Genomic DNA, 16,020 nt, shown 5'->3' on the forward strand with positions numbered 1-16,020 from the left:
ATGGAAGCTGAAAAAGCCACCTACTCCTTTGCCCTGCTTCTTTCCAACTAGGGATTGGACACATGACTAGAGTCCACCAATTGGACTGACTTATCCTAAACTTATAACAAGTAGTTAATACTTAAGGAGTCAGAACCTCATGGAATCCATTCTGGTAATGGGTTAATGCAAACGTTGTAGCTATATCTCATTTCCAGAGGCTGTGAGAGGGTCAGCTGGGTGGGAAATGCAAACAGTGGCATCCAGTTTCTAGTGGTATCATGAGCAGTGTCTCCCCTGGGAAAATTTTGAGTGGCATTCTGGGCCTCATTTCTGGCTATGTTGTCTCTGTATCTAGTTTTCCAGCTCTCTCAGACCATGTAAGCTATTTAATAGCTGTTTAACAAATTTCTTTCTACTTAAATCTTCCAGAGTTTATTTCTGTTGTTTACAGCTAAGACACATTGGGGGTTTTGGTCCTGGCTCTGCCATTGACTTAGTTTGTCCTCCAAAGTAAATAATGTACTCTTTCTCTATCTCACTTTTATCCTCTGTTAATAACAGCATTGCCAGTCTTCCCAGCTTACATAAAGGATAAATGGAATTGTGAGTGTAACGACAGCAGTCATTTGATGCTATGGGGAAATAGCTACATGATGATGACCTTTAGAACTCACCACTATCTAGTCATTTTGTCTGCTTCTAGGAAGCTCTAGCTTTTTGCCTGCATTGCAATACCTTTATCCTTCCTGTATAGGTCTTCCGGTACAATTACTAGTGGGTATTTATGCTTTTGACCTGGTTTATAGTGTTTATTATAGCCAGACCATTTATTCTAATGTAGTGACATGATTGATGATCTATCCTGCATCCAATTCACCCCAACCCAATATGTAGCAGCCATGTAGTCTTATGGGGTTGACCCAACCCTTGTGTCCAAGAACCCTTACATCCAGATCTGATTTAAGCCAGGTAGCACAACCCTATATTCCAGGACACAACGACTGGTTCTAAAGCGGGTATGTACCCAAGTTAGAGTGAAGCTCAGGACTTTTGTTTAGTGATTGTCACTGCTGGCAGTTACCCTGTGATTAGGGGAGCCAAGGTTAGGATAGAATGACTCTGTGGAAGGCGGAGTGGAGAAATAGAAAGAAGCTGGATTTTGCCTCATTCAGTATTCATCTGAATCTCACGCTCTTTTTGAATATTTTTCAGTTACATGAGCCAATAAATACACTTTATTAAAGTAAATTGAGTTGGATTTTCTATTGCTTGCAACCAAAATCACACTAACAAAGAGATCTATGAAATTTCAAGACATTTGGTGAGAGGTGAGATTAATTAATGAATAAATACAGATGCCTTAAACTAACATAGGCTCCCTACCAAAGCCTATCTCTGCCTATGTTCCTCTGTGTTAGGAAGTGTCTCCATCATTCACTCAGTTGCCCAACTTAGACATAAACATGGAAGTCATGCTAGACTCCTTTCTCTCTCTCACCTGAACTTAAATGAGTTGTCATAATTTCTCCCTTCTGCATCTTGATTACCTCTGCAATCTGCCCTCATCTCTCTAACCCATTGTCACTGCCCTAGTCCAGTGTTTCTGTGTGCCTCAGAAACTATATCCCAGTGTCTGTTTATCCCAGTGTTTGTGTGTCCCAGTATCTGTAGATTTAAAGTGTTTGTTAATAGTGTCTGTATTTTTCAGTGTCTGTATGTCCTGGATATTTATGAGGACTGCATTGATTGTGTGTTTCATTATCTGTGTGCAACATTTGTATGTGTTAGTATCTGTGTTTCAGTGTCTGTTTGTCCTAGTGGTTGTTCATATCAGTGTGTGTCCACCATGTTTCCCAGTGCCTGAGTAACTCAGTGACTGTATCCTCCAGTGTCTCTGTACCTCCAAGTGTCCATGTGTCTCAGAGGTTTTGTCTCAGTGTCTATATACCTAAGTGCCTGTGTGTCTCAATAATTATGTATCCTAGTGCCTTTGAATCTCAATATCTGTAAGTCCCAATTTCTGTCTCTACTCCAACTATGTACCAGTGTCTGAATGTCAAAATTACTATGAGTCATAATGTCTGTATATTTCTCAGTATTTGTACTGTAGATCATAGCCTCTCTGTATTCTAATGCCTGGGTATCCTATTTTCTGTTTATTTTGTAATGATGGTATGTTCTATTGTCTTTGTGTCTTGGTGTCTGTGTACATCCCAATATCTGTGTTCCTCAGTTTCTTTATGACTCAGTGTTCATGTACCCTCACGACCATTTGCATGTTGCATATGTCTCTTAGTTTCAGTGCACCTCAGTATCTGTAGCCCAGTGTCTCTATATTTTAGTGTTTGCTTGTTCCACTGTTTGTGAGTCAGAGTATCTTTGTGCCTCGGTGTTTTTGTATGCCACTGTATCTGTGTGCCTCAGTGTCTGTATCCTATTGTCTGTTTTTCCCAGTGTCAATGTATTACTATATGTTTTGAGTTTCAGATTTTTGTGCTTTAGTCTCTGTACCCCAGTTTCCCCAGTTTCCCTGTGTCCCAGTAGGGTGTATTCCTGTGTGTGTGTGTGTGTGTATGTGTGTCAGGTTCTATGTGTCCCTCTGTCTGTATACCTGTGTTTGTGTGCAACAGTACATATGTAGCAATGTCTGGTCCCATTGTTGCTGTGTACTAGCATCCCTATGTGTTCTTATATCTGTTCTAATGTCCATGTGTGTTAATTGTTTTTATGTGTCAATGTCTCTGTGTGTGTTAGTGGTTGCCTGTTTCCAAATGGCTGTATGTATCTTAATATCTGTACTGGCAAGTTTTTTGTTGTGTTCCAGTGTCTGCATATTTCAGTTTTTCAAGGTTTCCGTGTCCCAATGTCCATGTTCTGGTGTCTGTGGTTCCTATTGTTTATTGTAGTCCAGTATCTCCATGTCCTTGGTCCCCTGTAAGTCTGTGAGTTTCTGCATCCTGTTTTTTTTCTTTGCCAGGAGACCCGATAACTGGGGCAGCCAGGCTGGGCCTTGTATGCCCCAGTGGCTCTCTCCCAGGCCTGGCCCAGGCCCCAGAGGGAGGATGGGATCACTGCTGGGAGCCTCCCACAAAGTAGCTCCTGGGAAACCTGAAGGCAGCGCCATCCAGGCTGGGAGACAATGCCCCTTTCATCCCTTCCAGTCCAGGGCCTGCATGTCATTTTTTATTCATCCTTGTGTTGTACATCCTATTAATCTATGTGTTCCAGTGTCTGTGTATCCTCATGTATGGGGGTCCCTGATTCTCTGTATTACCCTGCTTCTATGTACTTATTTCTGTGTGTCCCCAATCTGTGTTTCAGTGCCTGTGCATCCTTGTCCTCGAATGTACTTGCATACATTCGCGTATTTGCATACCTTGAGCTTCTTCAATCAAATATATGTGTCTCCTTGTCTTAGTGTGCCCATGGATCTATGTGTCTCAGTGTCTGGGCATCCAATGAGCCTCTGTGTTCAAATGATTGTGCATCCATCTCTTTTGTGCATTGCTGAGTTTTTGTGTGTTCCTGATTCTTTACATGTCTTTTAATCTCTGAATGTTCCTTGATCTTTATGTGTTCTTGAGTCATTGTGCATCCCCAAATCTGTATTCCCTAAAGTTTTACATGTCCCTGCATCTTTGCATGTGATCTAATGTCTGTGCGTGACTGTGTGGGTGCCCATGAGCCTCTTTGTTCCTGTGTCTGTATGTTCCTATCTTTGTACATTCCCAAGTCTTTGCATGTCCCTGAACCTCGGTGATCCAGTTTAAATGTATCCCAGAATCCCTGTATTCCTGTGTTTGGGTGTCTTTCTCTGACCCTCTGTATTTCAGTGACAGTGCTCATGAATTTGCACAATGCCATCTTACATTGGCCCTTTGTTGGTGACTCTAAATCTCTGGGACTTTGCACTTCATATCTGTGATTTGGTATTTATCCCACTTCTCCATTTAATTTTGCTAGCTTTTTACAGTGTCTTTGTATTATTGTTTTTTTATGTTACTGTGGCTGTCTCTTAAGTTGTTCTGTTATTCAATAACTCTCTTTTTTTAGTTTCTGATCTTTTTCTCTGGGTCCCCATTAATGTGTCCTTGTTTCTTGGGTCTGCTTGACAGGTTGTCTCTCTGTATCTGTTTCTTTTTCTGTTGTGCCTGTCCCTGGGTTTGTTTTGAATTGACTCACCAACTCTGTTTTCCCATCTTTCTGTGAGTGCTGGTGTTTGGATTCATGTCTTTTCATTTTGAGCCATTATCTCTGTGTCCCTGAGTCTGACTCACTGTTCTCATCCCTTTATTTGTGGTCTTGGTTGCCTGTTTGTTTGTCTCTTTCTGGATGTGCCCAGGCGTATCTTGATTCTGTGTCTTTGCATCCCTGCCTCTCCAGATAGATTTCCTTGCCACTGTGTCTCTGCCCATTTGCTTATATTCTATGTGCCTGATTCTACATGTCTAGGTTTCTTTATTTCTATCTTGATCCTACCAGTTTTTATGTCTAGCCTGTATCCACATGACAGTATATGTGGGTGCACATTCCCATTTTTTTCCTGTTATTGGATCTCTGTCTCTAAATTTCTGTGTCCCCATCACTTTGTCAAAATGTCCCCATTATACCTGGAATCCACTTGCCTGTCCTTATATTTCTTTTACCTGGCCCGATCCCTATCTTTTGCTGGTTTTTGTCACTGTTCATGTATGCATCCCTATGTCTTTGTCACAGGATCTCTGAATACCTAAATACGTGCTCCTGTCTTATTCTTAATGTGTTTCTCCTCATGTGACTGTGTCCTTAGAACTTTGTCACCAAGTCTGGGTCTGTGTGATATCTGTTTCTACCTGCTTGTAGGTCTCTGGACCTGTGTGTCTCTATTCTCCTCTCATCCTCGACTCCATATCTACAAGTAAGCATGTCAGTGTGTCTCTGTGTTTCTACTTCTCTGTCTTTGGTGTCTTGGACTATGGTCTTGACTGATGTCTTTCTGATTACCTCTGTATTACTGTGTCCCTATGTATCACCAGGTATATTGATCCCCTTTGCTCCTGTGCCTGGATCTCTGCATATCTCTCTCTTAGTTTTTATATTGTTATGTTTCAGTATCTTCACAATAGTCACTGTGTGCATGTCCCTGAGTGATCTTGTTTTTTTCTCCCTGCCTCTTTGTCTGTTACAAGGAAAGTACCCCAAAATGGACCTCAACATGGGAATACATAGGTCCAGCAAGAGAACATCCATTTCTCTGGATTTATGTTCCTGATGCTGTCACTCTGGATCCGTTCCCCCCTTTGTATATATATGTTTCCCTATGTCTATTCTCTTAGTTTTCAGAAACTTATGTCTTATGTTTCTGAAAGTCTCTATCATACTGTTTCCCCATCCATGTCTGTGTTGTTGTTGGTGTCTTACTTTGTGTGATCCTGTGTCTCTGGTTGTATGTACATGTGTGTGTCTACTCCTGTGCCATTGGTTCCTTTTTGTTCATTCATTTATTTGTTCAGCAAATATTTACTAAGCACCTATTATACCAAGCACTGAGGATACAGAGATGATTCAGAAAATGTCCTTGCCCTTAAACAGTTCTCAGTCTAAGTCAGGGATCTAGACAAGTAAACAGATAATTACTACATAGTATGAAAAACACTTGTGAGCTTGTATGGAATGGGTTGAGCTATGGGAACACAGATGGGGACTGAACTCAATCATGGAGAGGGGTCAGGGAAATCCTTCTAGAGAAGATGACAACTAAGACTTGAAAGATGTATAAAATCTACCTACATGAAGCTAAGGAATGGAGTCTCATGCAGAAGGAAAAACACATGCAAAGGCCCAGTGGTGGGAGAGAGCATGGCTTGTTAGGGGGATTCTAAGAGCCTTAAGTATGCCTTGGGAGTCAGAGAAGGTTGTGAGTAGGACCATAGACTTGGACAGTTTTTTGTTTTAAGAAACTTACCTCTAAAGCTGGTGTAGAGTATGGATTGAAGAGAGTAGAGACTGGACATAGGAAGAACTGTGTGGAGGAAGGAGTCCCGAAGTCTCTTGATACAAAAGTGTGCATGTCTGTGTGTATTTTTATGTCCTTGTATATGTGTCACTTAGTGCATGAGTGAGTGTGTGTTTCCCTGTATGTGTCTTCATTTTCCCCAGTCTTTGTTCCTGGCTCACTCCAGGAACAAAGAGGCCCTGGCCTTTGGGTTTCCTAAATTCAGGTTTCCTGGTTCTAGGGTTCAGGGGTCATCAGAGGACATAGGCAAGGTAGGGGTGGCCCAGCAGCTGGTGTACATGAGAGCGGTTCACCATCCAGCAGGAAGCCCAGCGGGGCCGCAGCCTTGGTGAGTCCTTTAGCAGCTTCTTGCCTAGAACCACAGGCACATCTGGGCCTTGGCGTCTCCGGAGGCATGGCCCTGCAGACCCTGCCACCAGCTGGATGTCTGCATGCTGGAACTGCCCTGAGGGAGAAGATGCAGCACCAGTCAGGATGGCAACCTGAGTCCCCACTGAGAACTCTGAGAGGAACCTAAAGTAGGAAATCTAGGAGGAAAAGTAGGAAGAATGAGGCACAGCAAAGGCCAGGAGGAGGGAAGAGGCTGGGCATTGTGGAAAATGTGGAGGAGCCAAATGGGACAGGAGTATATTATGGAAGCAAGATTGATGAGATGGCAGCAGAAGGGAGACAATTAGGTTTGGAGACAATGACAGGGCATATTGGAAGCAAGGACAGTAGAGGACTGGGGAGGACCAGAGGAAGTAAGAATATCTGTTTGACCCACCATCATTGCCCAAACTTTTTGGTGGGGGTCTTTGCTCAAGTTCTGCCAATGTCTGCTGACCTACAGTCTGAATTCTTGCATTCTCCCTTCACAGAAGCCTACAGAAGGATCTTTTTTTATGCACTTTTCACTGCATCTTTCTCCTGCTTATAGCTTCACGGCTCCCCATTGTCTTCAGTATAAATCCAAATTCCTTGTCTGGGCATTCTGCTCTGACCACTCCAGCTCCAACTCCTCTAACCTCCATTCCTTTCCTCTATCACTTTTTATCAGCCTTCCAGACTGTGGGTGTTTTGCCTCCAGGATATTTTTCTTGAGCTGTAAGGCTGGGTGAGGTGCCCTACCCTGGGTTCCTCCAGAGTCCTAGGATGCTTTACATTTAGCGCTGATAGCTCCTGAGATCACTATCCACATATGAGCCTGTCTTCTACCCTGGCCAGCAACCCCCCAAGGGCAGACCTTGGTTCTGATTCCTCTTTGTGGTTGTGGGTGGGGCAGGGTGCTGGATGATCACTAGCCTTTCAACCTGGAAGAGTCTCTCTTGGGATTGGTGTGCTCCCTGGCCCCTCTCAGCCTCAGCAGCACTTACCCAGCAGGCCATGGGCCAAGGGGCTAAGGCCCGAGCCATTGACCACATAGAACCCAAGGTGGGGTAGTTGCAGGGCACTGGGGTGCCTGTAGCGGTGCCGGAGGACTAGGAACTCAAGGTGGGGCCCAAGGCGGAGGGTGAGGTGGGCTGCAGCAGCCACATGGAGCTCTATGTGGTTCCTTCTCAATAGGGCAGGTTGGTCCCAGGTCAGAAACAAGGTACCCTCGCCTCGCACAGATATGGAACTACGGGTGATGTTGACAGTGTAGGTCCGGGGTTTGTCTGTGGTGACTGTGATGATCTGGAAGTAGGTGCGGATCTGGTCCTTGTGGCCTGGCCTTGGTGGTGCCCCAAGCAGCTGTCCATGCACATGTAGCCCTGGAGGGGGAAGAGTCCGTGTATGGAGCATGGGCTTTCACAAGGTCATTTATTTGGTCACCCACAGTGCAGACAGGGTGAGGTACCAGGGGCCAGGGTGCAGATTTGTGGTTAGAGAGCTAGCTCCTGGGGAAAATGATTCTACCATAGCCCATCCAGCTGCTCATTTCTGTACAATGTGTGGACATAAATGTAGGTATGCACATGCTCACTCTAGTGGGGCTGTTTACATGCATGTGTTTGCTTCTGAGTATGTACATGTATGTATTTGGTCATGTTTACATGGGTATTTCTGGGCCTATCAGTGTATGTGCATATTTGGAGAAGGTACTAAATTAGAGTGCATTTTTGGTTGTGTTTTATGTCTCTGGATATGTTGGTGTTATATGTCTTGATAAATAGTTTATGTTGTGTGCTGGCAGATATTGATGTGTATCTGGGAGTGTCAATGTGCATGCATCTGGGTGTGTCATGGTGAGTACTTCTGTGCACTGATGTGTTTCATGTGTACAGTAGCAGAGTATGTGTGCCTGTGTGTGTTGAATTCTTGAGTGTTGGGGTGAATCTGGGATATCAGTGCATGTATGCCTGTGTGTATTGATGTATGTGTCATTGTATATATTTGGGCATGTTTTATGTGTCAATATAGATCTGGGTATATATTTGAATGTTACTGTGTGTGAGTGTGGAGAGTGTCAAAATGTGTGTGTCTGGGTATATATTTGTGTGAGTTTACCATGTCCCCTTGTATGTGTGTATGTATCTGTGAGTGTGTAGGTGTTTGAGTGTATTCATGTGTATTTTCATGCATCTTGATTATTTACTTGTGATTAGTGAGGTACATTGCTGTGTATTTCTTTTAGTCCAAAAATGTCTGGGGGTGTTGACATGAGTATATCTGGCAGTGGTGTTACATGGGGTGGAGTCCTTGGGGCTCTCACCTGCCTTTGGGTCATCTATGAGGGGCTCTAACCTGACTTTGGGTCATCTGCAGGGGGTGCTAACCTGCTTTGGGGTCATCTATGAGCTGTAGCAGGTCTCCTGGGCGCCCATCTACTGTGAAGCAGATTCTCTCCTCTGAACGTGGGATGTGGATCACAAAGTGGGGGTCACCATCCACTGCAAGGCAGGAGATGAAACTCTGAAGTTATGGCCCTAGAAGTAATGGGAGGGGAGGAAAGGGTAGGGGAGAGGAGGGGAATGTAGGAGGCCATGTCTATTTTCCAAGAGAGAGCCCAGCCCCAGTTTTGGTACACAAGCTATCCTATACTCAAACAGTATAGTGATGGTGGCTGGCTTACCTGAGGATGAAAAGGTAAAGATGCTTGGTAATATGCCTGCAAAGGAGAGAGGGATTGTTTTAGTAAGGGACTGCTCTATCACATTCCTAGGGACTCTGGGACACCATGGCCTCTTAGTCAACTTCTTCCAGATACCAGATATGGGCCAAATTCCTGAGCTCAGTACTGAAGTATTTTGAAATCTAGCTCCTGCTTAGCTCTCCAGTTTTCTCTCTATGCTCCAGCCCAAATATTCTTATGAGTGCCATGCCTTCTCTTGCTAGTGACCCATTGCTTCAGTTTTCCTGCCACCTGGAATGTTTTTTTAAATTTTTTTATTGATTGATTAATTTTTTCACAGAGAGAGAAAAATATTGATTTTTTGTTCCACTTGTTTATGCATTCATTGGTTGATTCTTGTATGTGCCCTGACCAGGGATCCAACCCCACGACCTTGGCATATTGGGATGATGCTTTAACCAGCTAAGCTACCAAGCCATGGCCTGTTTTCTTCTCTTTATCAACCTAGGACCAATTTCTAGTTATCTCGCCAGGTCAACTCACATGCTATTTTCTCTTACTCTCTGCCTGTGGTAGGTAGAATTCTAAGATGGCACCTAAGATTCCTCAGTGTACACATCTTGTAAAATCTCCAGGACTGTGATATGATGAGATATCACTCCCATAAATAAGTTATGTTATGTGATGACCTTAAAATAGGGAGATTATCCAGGTGGGCCTAACCTAATCACATGAGCCCTTTAAATCCAGGTTGGAGAAGTCAGAGAGATTTGAAGTGTGAGAAGGATTTGACATGAGAAAGATTTTCCATAGCTATTTTTATTTTTTAATTTTAATTTTATTTACTTTTGTAAGATTTTATTTATTTATTTTTAGAGAGAAGGAAGGGCGAATGAGAAAGAAAGAAACATTGGTGTTACAGAGATAAATGGATTGGTTGCTTCTCGCATGCCCCCAACTATGGACCTGAGCTATAACCCAGGCTTGTGCTCTGATGGGTAATTGAACCAGTGACTTTTCAGTTTGCAGGACAGCACTCAATCCATTGAGCCATACCAGCCAGGGATCCATAGCTGTTTCTAAAGATGGAAGTGGCTATGTGGCAAGGAATGCAGAAGACCTCTAGGACCTGAAAATGTTCCAGGTGGCCTGTAGAAACTGAGAATGACTTCCAGCTGACAGAAAGCAGCCAGCAATCTCAATCCTACAAATACAAAGAACTAAATTTTGCCAACAACTTGAATATACATAGAAGAGTTGAGAACTTAGTCTGATAGACACCTTTATTTCAGTCTTTTGAGACCCTAAGCAGATAATACAACTAACCTGTGCCCAGACTTCTGACCTACAGAACTGTGACATAATTAATAGTTGTTGCTTGAAGTTCCTAAGTTTGTGGTAATTTGTTATGCAGCTGTGGGAAACAAATATATTGCACTTCCTTTGGACTCACACAATGTTTATGAGAATTCTAACTGAATGGAAATGAAAGCTTAGGGGTCTTTGTCAGTGGAGCTCTTGTTTACCTTTAGCTAGTCCTGCAGAACTTCCTCGAAATTCCATGCTGCTTCCAGCTCCTCCCAGGATCTCTTCAGAATTGCCTTCCCAATGTGGATTTCCTGGCAAGCGAAAAGAAATAAGAGAAATATTTAACACTCTCAGGGAAAATATGCCCTGGACCTACCAAAGGGAATACTTTCTTTTTGACCAGGAGTGTTCTCATTGGCTTCCCAAGTTGACTGGCATATTGACAAGACTGGGACCTTATGCTCTCAATAGCATTAGTCTTTCAAGTTCAGTCATGTTCAAAATTCTTCCTTACAGCATTTACACATTGACAGATTGATCAATTGATTCCTTAAGGCACTGTTTGGGCATCAGGGATATGATGGTGAAAGAGGTAGTCATGATCTTTGATCTGATGAATATCATATTTTAGTCAGGGAGGCAGATATGAATGAAATAATTACCAATGGTGATAAGTGCTAGAAAAAATAATAAAGGAAATGAGGGGATTAACAGATACTTGGCATAGTCTAGAACAGTGGGATGGGTGGAAAGGACATCTGAGCTGAGATCTAAGTCATGAGCTGGAGTGTGAGTGGCAACAGAGGAGATGAGGGTGGTAGGAAGGGAGAAAGAGAAGGTATGTAAGAGAGATTACCAAGCAGGGGGAACAGCTTGAAAGAGGTCCGTGATTGGAGGTGAGAGTGGGAATAGGGCCCACTGGAGGAACAGAGAAGAGGCCAGTGGGGCTAGAGTTCAGACAGTAAATGGGAGAAGAAGAGGTCAGGGAGTTATACAGTAGAAGAAAGGTGATGAAGGACCTTGTAGGCCATAAATAGGACTTTAGACTTCTTTCTAAGTGTGAAGAGAAAATCTTATGGGGTTAAGTAAGGAAGGGAGGCAAAGTAATCTATGTTTTTAAAAGATCTGTTTGGCTGCTGTGGGAGAATGGCCAAGAATTTCTCTCAAGAGAGAAAGCAGGGAGACCAGTGAGGAGGCTGTAACAGTTTTCTAGGTGAGACACAATTGTATTCTGTTCTATGATATTGACAGTTGTGGTGGTGAAAAGTGGGTGCATTGGCACATATATTAGAGGTAACATTGTCAGGAATTAAAGATGGATGGGCTATTGGAAGGGGGTTGTGGTGAGGGAGAGGAGCATGTCAAAAATGTCATGCCCAAATTTGTATCCTTGTGACTTACTGTCATCCCCAACTGGTTCTAATCCTGCCCTATAAGGTCACCCAGGAAATGTCACTCCTCTTAGGAAAGCATAATAGTAGAGTGGTGAAGCACATTCAGTCTGGGACCAGATTATGTAAATTCAAATCTCTTACTAGCTCTGTGACATGGAGCGAGTTACTTTACCTCTCTGTGCTTTAGTTTCCACATGTGTAAAATGCAGGTACTAATAGTTTTCTGTGAGGATTTAGTGAGGGACTAAAGTTGAGCAGTAGATGCACATAGGAAGAGCTCAAAAATGTGTTATTTCATAGTCTTTAGGCAATTTTAAGATAACTGTCATCATTATCTCTAGTGCTTATACGCCTGTCATTAAATAGTGGTTTTCACAAAGTACAAAAGAACCAACCAAACTTGCCTTGCCCAGTGATGCTCCCATTTATAACTTCATATTCTTCCCATGCTTGGGAAGCATGGCCAGTTTTCTTCCCCAAAAAGGCAAATGTCAAAGCCACAGATTGGCCAGTTTGTTTCTATTCAGCCTCCCCAGTCTTAACACCTCTTCTCTCCCAGGGCCTCTAATTCTGTGCCTATGTATTGAGGCTCAGAGAAGTTAAATAGCTAGTTCAAGGTTTCAAAGCAAGCAAGCAAGCAAGTAAGCAGCTGTACTATCATTGGAATCTGCATAGGTCTTGCACACACCCAGTTCCTGGTGCTGTCTATTCATACATCCCCCTCATGTCTTGCCCTCTTGCCCATGGCACTCACCATTTTCATCAGGAGTGGGGAAAGTATAAAAAGCCGGTGGGTTTAAGGACTCCACAAACTTGGACTCCATCATTGACTCAGACAGCAGCTGTAGTTCCTCAGGAAGAATGAGCAGACTGTCTGCCTCAGGGGGGGTGCTAGAAGGCAACAAGACTGGCAGGTTTGAGGGGATGACTTCTGGCATAGGCCTAGAGCTGTTGGGTAGACCCATTGTTGGTACTCCTGACACAGATGGTCTCAGAATTTCTCTTGTGCTTTGGGGCCCTGTGAGTAGGTCATACTTATGCCAGAGTCTTCCAGGGGGCAGCAGAGAGGGTAGGGTGGGATGAAAGGGAGTAGGAAGGGGTTCTCCGAGGACAGATGTCATATTACTGCTGGAAATTGTGGGATTTGAGATTGTGCTTGGGACTGTGCTGAGGCTCTGAGGAGGTGGGGGTCTGGGTCTGGTGGGTGTGGAGGGTAATGGGGTTTTGGATTTATTGGGGACTGGTGTCTTAACTTTAGAAAGTGATAAGCTTGGGGAAGTTGGGTGAGGTGAGACAATAGGTTTAAGAGGTAATAGGAATTTAGGGGTCTTGGGTAAGAGGATTCCAGGTCTAGGGTGTGACAGGTTGTTTGGTGTCTTGGGAGCAGGAACCCTTACTCTGGAGTGTGGTAGGTATTTGGGGATCTGAAGTGTGGAGACTCTAGGCCTGGGCCACGGTAGATTTTTGGATGACTGTGATGTGAGTACCCCAGGCTGTGGGTGTGATGTAGCATCCAGTTTAGTTTGTGATGGAGCGCCAGGTTTGTAACTCAGTGGAGTGACATGTTTTATAATGCCAACTTTGGGCTGGGATGGAGTGCCAGGATTCAGAGGTGGACCTTGTGTCTCATAAATGGGTAATAGTGACCCAGGATTCTGGTGTGATGGAGTACTAGGCTTCAGAAGCAATGAGTCACCAGAATTTGAGGAAACAGAGGCAGCAGGTTTTGTCCTGAGAGTTGGCTGAGTCAAGGTGCCAGAATCGTGCTGTGCTGGAATTTTGAGCTTTGGGTGTGCTGGCGTGGATAGGGTACTAGGGATATGACCTAGTGGTTCCAACTCCTTGGAACTGGCCATCTTCTTTGTAGAGGCAGGAGTAGTTGAGGATAAGTAAAACTTTGGGTTCACAAGCCTTGATTTGGGAGAGAACTTGGGCACCAAGGTTGGCTGGACTGTGCTTGTCCCTAGACCATGCCTACTGGTGGATGGTGTGATGGTGCCTGGTCCAGCTGTGGTGGAAGTCTGTCTCCTGGCCTCCTCACTGACATCCTTGGGCTGCACCATGACCAGTGAAGTCAGAGGTGTGACAAAGTTGTATTCAAGGGACAGGTTGAGGACTTTGGCAGCCAATAAGTGGCGTGTAGTGGTATCATGGGCTCGGAAGCGAGCCTCCAGGAGTTCTCCAATGGTGATGTAGGCCCAGAGGCGGCGGATGAAGTGGGCTATATTGGGGGCTGGGTCACCCGGGCAACCAAAGGCCTTCTGGTTGCTATTCTTGGCTACTTCACTATGATGGGCCACAAGAAGCTGACCTTTGGGGCCATGGGCTGCCAGGTGAATGCCCAGTTCTTGCTGACCTGGCTGCACCAAGCCTGCCACCACCAGCTCTGAGCCACCAAAGTAGTTGGGAAAAAGGGCCCAAGGAGAGGCCCCAACCAAGCCGCCCAGGTAGTCCAAACGCACGTCTGCCAGCAGGGGCATGGAGATCTCCTCATAGAGGCCTTCCAGCTGTAGGTCTGCATCGGTATCCTCATAAATGCGCCGGGCTACTCCTCGGTTCTCCAGGGACAGGCGACGTAGCAGTGGGAAGTCAGCATCATCCCCAAAGGCCAAGCTGAAAAGGGATACCTTGTTGTCCAGTGCCTGACGGACATTGGAGAGGATCACACTTGGAGTTGTCACACCAGCTGTGGGCTCCCCATCTGTCAGGAAGATGATGAGGGGGATCCTCCCCACACTGGAGCCCCTCCCAGGGTCCTGGTTGCTATGGTTCAGCACTGAAGCAGCTGCCAGCAGAGCTGTGTTGATGTCAGTCCCTAATAGGGGAGCAGACTGTGAGACCATTGTTTCCCAGTTACTTTTACCTCCACTGCAGACACACTAGGCATCTCACCAACCTCCCAAGCTCAGGTATATCACCTGATCTTTGCTCAGATTCTTTCTGCTGTTTATCCTTCTCAAGTCCCCACCCCTGCACAAGTTCCCTGAGATCTGAAAATGGAGCCTACATATTCTTGGCTTTTATCACTCCCTATCTAAAGCAAGAGGCAAAGACACTTCCAGCCTCACAGGAGAGTTCGTTGGAGAGACCCATGGGGTCCTAGAATGTACTCAGGCTCAGCCATCCAGGAATCAGCACTAGAAGGGCCCAATTTGCTTGTGGGTACTGGGGGAACTGACTGAATGCCAGCTGAGAGACGAGCAAGTAGCATTGTTCCCTTTTGGACTCCTCCCCCACATACAGCACCACAACACAGCCACCTGGGTTGCCCCACCCTGGGGAATACTTAAGGCTATGACCTTTACAATGTAACAGGTACCCCAAGACAAAGAAATATGGCCCAAATGAAAGAACATATTGAAACTCCAGGAAAAGAACTAAGTGACGAGGAGATAGCCAATCTATAAGATGCAGAGTTCAAAACACTGATAATCAGGATGCTCACAGAAAGGATTGAATATGGACACAAAATAGAGAAAGAGGTGAAGGCTATGCAGAGTGAAATAAATAAAAATATACAGGGAATCAACAGTGAAGGGAAGGAAACCTGGACTCAAATCAACAATTTGGGACAGAAGGAAGGAATAAACATTCAACCAGAACAGAATGAAGAAACAATAATTCAAAAAAAAATGAGGAGAGGCTTAGGAAACTCCAGGACAACTTTAAATGTTCAAACATCTGTTCATAGAATTATCAGGAGAAGAAGAAAGGCAAGAAATTGAGAACTTATTTGAAAAAATATAAAGGAAAAGTTTCCCAATCTGGAAAAGCAAATAGACTTCCAGAAAGTCCAGGAAGCCCATAGAGTCCCAAAGAAGTGAGACCCAAGGAAGCACACACTAAGGCACATCATAATTACCTTAGCCAAGATTAAAGAGGAGTGAATCTTAAAGTCAGCAAGAGAAAAGGAGGCAGTCACCTACAAAGGAGTTCCCATAAGACTATCAGCTGATTTCTCAAAAAAGAAAACTTGCAGGCAAGAAGGGGTTGGAAAGAAGTATTCCAAGTCATGAAAAGCAAGGACCTACATCCAAGATGACTCTATCCACCAAAGCTATAATTTAGAATGGAAGGACAGATAAAGTGCTTCCCAGATAACGTCAAGTTAAAGGAGTTCATCATCACCAAGTTCTTATTATATGAAATGTTAAAGGGACTTCTTTAAGAAAAAGAAGAAAATCAGAAATATGAACAGTAAAATGATGAGACACTCACAACTATCAACTGAACCTAGAAAACAAACACACACTAAGAAATCAATTAGAACAGGAACAGAATCACTTGGAGGGTTATCAGAGGGGAGG

General features: G+C 44.3%; 1 protein-coding gene across 1 annotated transcript in view; it reads right to left on the bottom strand.

The window, feature by feature from the left end:
- Positions 1 to 5,491: 5,491 nt before the first annotated feature.
- ITIH6 (inter-alpha-trypsin inhibitor heavy chain family member 6) overlaps positions 5,492 to 16,020 on the bottom strand; it is a 59,083-nt gene continuing 48,554 nt past the window's right edge. Inside the window, exons 8-13 of the mRNA XM_037038620.1 lie at positions 12,468 to 14,528; positions 10,538 to 10,630; positions 9,012 to 9,047; positions 8,716 to 8,829; positions 7,333 to 7,710; positions 5,492 to 6,422 (exon numbers count right to left, since the gene is read on the bottom strand). Of these exons, the coding sequence (XP_036894515.1) occupies positions 6,211 to 6,422; positions 7,333 to 7,710; positions 8,716 to 8,829; positions 9,012 to 9,047; positions 10,538 to 10,630; positions 12,468 to 14,528 (2,894 nt within the window). The 3' untranslated portion in view covers positions 5,492 to 6,210. The remainder of the gene's footprint in view (positions 6,423 to 7,332; positions 7,711 to 8,715; positions 8,830 to 9,011; positions 9,048 to 10,537; positions 10,631 to 12,467; positions 14,529 to 16,020) is intronic.

Source organism: Sturnira hondurensis, unplaced genomic scaffold (genome assembly GCF_014824575.4).
Source record: "Sturnira hondurensis isolate 20B ecotype Veracruz unplaced genomic scaffold, ASM1482457v3 Scaffold0024661, whole genome shotgun sequence".
Lineage (NCBI taxonomy): Eukaryota > Metazoa > Chordata > Mammalia > Chiroptera > Phyllostomidae > Sturnira > Sturnira hondurensis.